This window comes from Schistocerca gregaria, chromosome 2 (genome assembly GCF_023897955.1).
Source record: "Schistocerca gregaria isolate iqSchGreg1 chromosome 2, iqSchGreg1.2, whole genome shotgun sequence".
NCBI classification, from domain to species: domain Eukaryota; kingdom Metazoa; phylum Arthropoda; class Insecta; order Orthoptera; family Acrididae; genus Schistocerca; species Schistocerca gregaria.
In genome coordinates, this window is record NC_064921.1 from 198891221 (window position 1) to 198899215 (window position 7995).

Sequence of the window (7995 nt, forward strand, 5' to 3'; positions counted from 1 at the left end):
AGTATGATCCTACGATATCTTGAAGCTTCTTTTTTGTAGGCATAACACTGGGAAAAATAGCTTTTTTTATTGTGGTAGGTATGGTAATCATTGTGTACCAAATGTGGGCTGTATGAGAATCCTCAGATGAGGCCCAATTGAAACTCATCAAGAGCTCTTCAGTTTTTGTGGTAGGGTGGACACAACCATTATCATGCAGCAGATTGAAGTCTCATATAAAAATGCCTTGCCATTTATTTTGATGGCTCTTCATATTTTTATATCATTTTCATGTACACTAGTGAACTTACTGTTGAATGAACTGATCTGAATTGTACCCGCAGTATTCCCTTCCTATCAACAAAATGCAGTGGCAATAAACTCCTATAAAATATAAGTCTGTTGGTATTTAGTAAGTGAATTGGTGGAGCTTTCTCCTTAGGAAACAGGTTTTCTTTTGACATTTACATGTGCAACCCATGTCCGCTCATTTTTATGACTGTGATAGAGGTAGAAAATACGTCCAGCTAAATAGATAGAGAAAGTTGAGAGCTAAATTCATTCTGAAAAATCTTATAGCTGTCAACAACAGATTTTGGCATTCAATGGGCACAAAACTTTTGCAGTGTCTTTTCAGTTAATACTTTGTATGTATCTGTTCATGTTAATAATTCTGTAAATGTTAATGGTACTTTGATGCACTCTTTGTACAAATTCATCTGTGACTGCACTCAGTCATCCATTCTTTTGCCTAATCTTTTGCACCAGTTTATTGGTCCCTCAAACATACAGCACTACTGACTAACAGTAGTGTCTATCATACCAATTCTTTCAGAAATTGCACACATTTTACAGCAAATCTCAATGAGTATTGGGAATTGTAGTGGGAATTGTAGTAGGAATAGTAGTGGGAATTGTCCACAGATATTGAAAAAGATGTGCAATTACAGTGGACATTGCTAACATTCATCACACATGGCTCAATATTGCGGCAGCCTAAGCCTCCTGCAATGCTATATGCATCCTGGCTGATGTTCTATATTGGTATACAGTGGGTTATCACCATATATCCTCTATCCTTTGCACAAGGATTCTACTTGTTGATTTGCTCGTGTGTGTGCGTGTGTGTGTGTGCGTGTGTGCGTGTGTGTGTGTGTGTGTGTGTGTGTGTGTGTGTGGTGAGGGGGCTACGGAGACGGGGGGGGGGGGGGGGGGGAAGAAATGAGGGACAACTTCTTCGTAGAGTGCATTTCAAATTTATTTTAGAGAGACATTTTTAATCTGGATTGCAGACCTTTAACCATGTCCATCACTAAAATATTTAATGCTAGTATTAGAGATCATGTTGTTATGTGCTTATATCTGAAATAATTTTCCCTATAATTCTATAGTTTATTTCTGTTTTCAGATTATCTTGGGTTGGGCAGGTGATCAACCATGGATGAATGTACAGAAGTCATACTCTGTGTGTCTGTTTTTATGTGGCATGGTAACCATGTTGATGCCTCTTGTGATTCAGTACTATTGGCCAGTTGCTATATTGTCAGCACTCTTTGGTTGGTTTTTTGCCTCCATGTTCTCTTTTACACCAGCCATTGTTGTGCAACTGATTCCATTAGAACGCTTCACACCGGCATATGGGCTTATTTTGCTGTGTCAGGGTATTGGAAATCTCATTGGACCTCCAATTGCAGGTATGTCACATTATTTACTGTAAAGTTTACTGGTCACATTTTATGTTCTTCATTGCTTCTAAATTTTGGAACAGTGGGAAGTAGTTCACATTCAATAAAACTTATTTTTTTGTTGAGTGTTGATATTATTGTCTCTCCCAAACATTTTTTGTATGACTGAATCTATTTTTGATAGTGCTGTGCAGTCAGTCTGTCTGTAACTGAATGTCAACTATGAATTTGGCAGCAGACATTGAATTTCCATTGGTAATTTTCTTCTCTCCTTATTTTGGATTCGTGGTGGCTTTCTTGCCTGTCGTTAACAGATGCTAGTTCCTTTTCCCTATCTGTCCAACATCCACATGACCAGAATGTTAAAAACTTTGTCGTTGTTTTGTAGAACTGTTGAACCTGGTTATTAGTTTTTCTACAAGGGCCAAGTGAAAAAGTTTCAGCTTGACAATAAAAGATCAAATAATGACAGAGTTCTCTTTTAGCCTAATGCTCTTTTTTAATGTTATTTTTTTTTAAATGGAGATTTTATTTTTAAAGTATTATTTTGTAATGCTCGGGCTGCCTCAGTCTCTCAACTTGTTCATGTGACTAAAAATATTATCAAGTCACCTCTTTTTTCCCCCCTCTCCAGTAAACACTGTCTATAACCTTTCCAGCAGATTTACATTTTTCGTCCCAGAGCTACAAACATTCAGCCACATCTTTCCTGTTCTTTTTATGGAATAAAATGGTTGGCCCTTATGTCATTTGCAGTAACGTATCACTGCTCACAAAACACTGGATTCTTTTTAAAAAATTGAACTATTATAAAATATACTACACTCTTTCTTCTGATGATATCAACAATTCCCTTTGGTTACAACCATCAATTATTCAGAGAGATATTTTACACTTTGCCAACATTTTCATCTGTAGTTGCATATTTAGGGTGTGCTGTACACTAGTTGTCAAGACACCCATTTTATAACTGTTAAAAATAAAGGAACTGACTCCTCATAAACATTCACCAACTTTTGATGAATCTCCTTTGGTGATGAACTGTCCAAAGTAAAACATCTTATGGCAACAAAGTATTCCTGTTTATCCATTTGAACAAAACTCAGACGACATATTACTTTTTAAAGCAACATAAACAAAACTATTCTGAATATCAAGTTGACACCTTACTTGTGTTATTGTGGGAATCGTACGCTGTGTACTGACACATGAGGAACAAAAGTTTGTGTAAATAAATCCAATTTCCCATACTAAGAAAATTTGTGCTTTTTTTTAGTTTCTTTATTTGGTTCTAATCTCCTTTTTGACCATTCTCCTCAACTTAAAATGTTTACTACGTTTAATAATCTTTTATTTTATCCATTGTCATTTATCTGTGAGTGAGGGCAATAAATGAATCAGTCAGTTGTATACTTGAAAAAAAAAAGTTTCTTGTTACCAAATATTATTTGCAAATATAAAAAACAGTAGTGTTATCCCAGAACTCTCTGTACTGCCTCATGGAGCCAGGATATGTGACACTGTTGATGATGGTTTGTCCATTGAGTAAGGGTGTAAAGGCTGGCTGCTGCATTGATGTTATTCCAGGTTTCATACTCTCCTTTCTGTCGTATCAACAACAACATGTAACACATTCATCACAGTCACCCATTCCCGAGAAATGCAATTCACAAAGGAGAGACACCATTGTGCACAAAGAAATAAAACCTTTCCATTATTTAGGTAAACCTTCCCCTTGGTGTTTCAGTCAACAACGCACCAACACTTGACATTTCTTAATTAGTCTGAAAAAGAATGTTGGTGGAAATATTATAACAACATGGATTATTTGTAGGACAAAATTTAAGTTATTAAAACCAAGATGTTAATGTTTGCATTTCTTTTTGCAGGAGGTTTATTTGATATAACTGGTGTCTGGGACTATTCATTCTACATGGCTGGAGTCTGGATCATTTTTTCAGGTGCCCTAATTGCATTAATACCTATGACTAAAAACCGTGTTATGTGTTGTGGTGGAGTACTGTCTATGGAGCGTGACCGTGGGGACTCTGTCAGTATGGCATAGGTGTACTTAAAGACAGTCTGAAAATAGAATGGATGTATGTTGCTCTTACAGTGTGTAAGTCAAATGACATTAACAGTATGTCACTGTATGCGTAAAATCTCTATAAGGAAAAAAAGTCAGTATCTTGTATTATTATTATTACTGTACTTAAACTTTTCCCACATTGCAGAATTTTTTTTTTTTTTTTGGATAATCTTACATTTAAATTTTTACTTGTAGTGTGAATGTGTGGCTTTCAGCTGCATCATGGGATGGTAAATGAGCATTGTTAATGAGTAACAATGAAATAAGACTTCCTGTACAATGGGAAATTGTTTGGCACCACATTGCTGAAGTGCATTAAATGCATGAAAACATATTGATCTGGAAGTTATGTAAATTATTTTGTTGTCATAATTGCAAACAATTTTTTCATGTGTTTTTTTGGGCTTCCTGTCATAATTTCTACCATATAAGAGAACCGAGGTGACATGGAGGTAGATACACAAATCCTTGTACGCTTATTGATTAATTAGATGACACATCCTATGAATAGGTGCTGTACACTAAGTTTCATTTTGAAGTCATGCTGTTATGTTGCCAGTATAGTATTGTATTTCCAGTCCACAATGGCAGTGCATGACAAGTAGATGTAGAACATGGCATTCATTACAGTGGTAAGAATATGGGTGCATCGTACTGCTTGGCAGGATGACACGTCTCTTCCTATAAAATCTTGTTGCCCTTGTCTCATTACCTACTTTGAAAACCATGGATTTATATTGTAGCATCTGTCATTTCAGTGTTATACTGTAATGATTGTTTAAAATGTCATATTCTTGCATATAATACATTTTGTAAATGCATATATAATACCTGTAATCGCTCAATAACATAATCGGATTTCATTCAGCATTTTAGCTCCCATAATATGTTACACATTCACTGCCATTGTGACCTGAAAATTGAGAAAATAGCTATAATGACTCTGGGTGCTTCAAATATGCTTAAAAAAGTGTTGAATATCAGTGAATGTATAAGAGATTCATCTGTTTTTGTGTACTTAAACAATTAGTGTGATTTATATGATCAGTGTAGTTCTATTCAGAATCGCATTGTTACAGTTTATTGTCAAAACTACTACTCATTTTGTTGTCTTCACTTTATTTTACACACGCAATTGTAATAATCAGAAATATTTAATTTTATAAGGGCTGGGAACAGGAATACACCAAAGATAAATGGACTGAGCATTATCTTCAATTGCTGCTTAATGATTGTGTGTAGCTTTAAGTACATACATGGACAGAGGATGATGCTTTATGTACTTGTTGTGTGTTTCTGGAAACAAAATTGTGATGTGAAAGAAGACTTTATCATGCATAAATGTTAACAATTATATACTAACTATTTTTCAGATATGACAAAATTTTATTGTCTGTACTTAATTAGTTTCAGGTAGAACTACAAAGACTGTGAATTTTGCATCAGAATTATTAAGAAATTTGTTTATTTTTTTACTTTTTATGTAAGAAGAATCCAATATATGTCATGATGAAAGGTTCAGAGATGTATTCCTCTTAAACAGCAGTGCCTTGTAACATGGAATGTTGTCCATGATTTACATGACAAGACAATTTTTAATATAGGCCTTTTCATCATGTATTACATACTAGTGACCCACCCTGGTTTTGCATGTGTAGTACTACGTATCTATGCCCAAACAACTTATTGTGGCATAGTGGCAATTTTGTTTATGGGTCATTATGTAACATTATGATTAAAATTCAGATGTTAGTGTTAGTGCCAGACTCCTGCACCTGTCCAGTGCGAGCTACCTTTTGTGTGTGACCTTTTTCCAAAATTTCCTTGCACACCCCTTAAACATTAATTCTATACAAAGAAATCTGTTCTTACCAGCTTAATGTCTGATATGCTCTGCATCACGGGTTGTTTAACAAGTCAGAAGTAGCTCGTGCTGGCCTCCCAGCAGTGATAGCTTGCACTGGCCTGGTGCTGCAGTCAGGCAGCCTTATACATGTCTCCTGTACCCATAAATCTTCCTCGTGAAGCAGTCTGTCTGTTAGTGAGCTATAGCAGGGGTCTTAACTTTATATACGTGCAGAAGATTTGGGATTAACCACATGATGAAATTCAACAACAGTGTTTACTTTTCTTTTAAATCATAGTACTTTTAGGCATGTGCCTGTTTTACAGGCACAAGAATTGATAGCAACCTGTATGAATGAAATTCAGAATTAATTTGTGAATCTAAAGTTACACGTGCACAGGCTCTTCCAGTCTCTCTTTTTTATTTCTTCATCTTTTGCATGTAAATTAATTTTTACACAGATTAATAGTGCTCATCCAAGACTGTTGTAGAACTGACATTTCACAGAGTCTGTGGAAGTTTGAATATGTCGGTTTTATATTGCATGATTTTATTCATAGATTTATGTGTAAGTGAAAAGATATATTTCATTGCTGCCTCAACCAGTGTTATTCTCTATATGTGGAAAATTGTTTGTACTGGAAAACTTGAAATAGTTTATGGCTAGCACAGGTGGAATTTTCGGAAAATATGTTATAAATCTAGGTGTTTCTTAATTTTCCCGTGGAGTATGAGAAATTGGATGAAAGAAAAACTTTTATGTAAGTTCATTCTCTCCTTTTGGAGATGTAGCTTACGTCCAACATATTAAGGTTTTATGTGTGTGCTAGGAAATTATTTAGTGTGACTAATAAGTGTGGAAAACATGTAATCAACAAATTAGGAAAAATGGTAGGATACCTTAAGAAGTTTCATGCAGTATGAGTTACAGATATTCAGTTTTGTTCAGAAAGGAAGTAGAAACACAGAGTTCTTCTTGTAAGAATTCAGCAGATTGTACATTTATAGTGTATTCTTCTGGGACTCTCAGTACCATGCACTTAATGATGATCTTTTATATATATATATATTTTGGTAGCTTAATTACTTCAAGAAATGAGGAGTAATTAATTAAAAGAAATAAATGAAGATTCAAGTATGAAATGTATTTTGTTGAATGGAGTAGCTTGCTTTTTCAACTTTTCAAATATGTCATTTTTGTGACTGTCAGACAGTATGAATTTCTTAATTAGTTTGGAGATGAATCGAAGCAGAGATAAAGGTTTGCTAGCTCAGATGCTACTCTCATTGCATCCTGTTAACTATTTTTTCTTATGCATGTATACAAAATTAATAATCATTATTTGTTGATTTTGTCAGAGAAATTTCGTTGTAGAATGTGTTAAAAAAATGTAACACTGGAAGAAATCTGAAACTGGTACTTAAAAGCAAGTGATTTGTTGTTCATCGTGAGATATTGATAGTGAAGAATGATTATATCTAGAGTGCTTGTGTTTTAGTACCACATTGTTTTTTGTGTTATGTTCTCATTTGTCTGCGTATGTGTGATTTGAAGAAGTATTACTTTCAGATTTGTGAAATATTGTGATGTAAGAAATGATATAAAATGAAACTTATTTTTTAATGACCAGTATTTTGTTTTGTACCAAGAGTTTGTGTTAATTCTTTTTCTGTACTGTATGTGTACTGTTTTGTAAAAGAAAAACGATATAACATTTAGCTATTTTTTTATAGCTTGTTTAATGCATGTTCACTTGATTTCACAACTGTCATATCTCATGTAGGCAAGTACATAATTTTACAAAGTGATGTGTAACTAGTCATTCAACTGACTTCATGCTTGGTCAGATGTAAAAAGTGAGGTATTTAATACAAACCTTTTTACCTGTGTACAAATATTTCATTGAAGAAAGTAGTGTACATTCTTTGTTGACGATTAAACAATTTCATTATTTTATATTTGTGTGTTTCATTAAAACCATTTTCCTTTCCTATTATAATTTTAGGTCTGAGTCAGATAATAAAGGGGTATTTCAGCAGATTACGTCATAAAACTAAGACTATTCTGAATTCATAAATAACCAAATATGATACCACTTAGTATTCAGTTCTTTGTCTCCTACCATTCTTAACAAACATAAATGTTATCTAAAAGATGTTGAATTGAGTTTCAAGAAGTGTACTGTGCACTGAAGCTGCAAAATAGTGATTGAGGCCACTAACTCACATGTATCACTCACTTGTAAGATAACAGCTGGGAAGACTAAGATTCCTTTAAGTGCTGTTCTACAAAACATAGTGTTAAGATCTGCACAAGAACATTGGCAAACAGATATGAGAATCATTAGATGTAATTCTAAGGGAATTTTGTGATTAGATTAACTGTAAAATGCTTA

The 7995-nt window shown here is 34.2% G+C and overlaps 1 protein-coding gene across 1 annotated transcript in view; it reads left to right on the forward strand.

Moving 5' to 3' along the window:
• The window catches only part of LOC126336682 (uncharacterized), a 30907-nt gene extending 23349 nt beyond the window's left edge, over positions 1–7558 (forward strand). Inside the window, exons 7-8 of the mRNA XM_050000631.1 lie at positions 1388–1673; positions 3554–7558. Of these exons, the coding sequence (XP_049856588.1) occupies positions 1388–1673; positions 3554–3729 (462 nt within the window). The 3' untranslated portion in view covers positions 3730–7558. The remainder of the gene's footprint in view (positions 1–1387; positions 1674–3553) is intronic.
• The last annotated feature ends 437 nt before the right edge of the window (positions 7559–7995 follow it).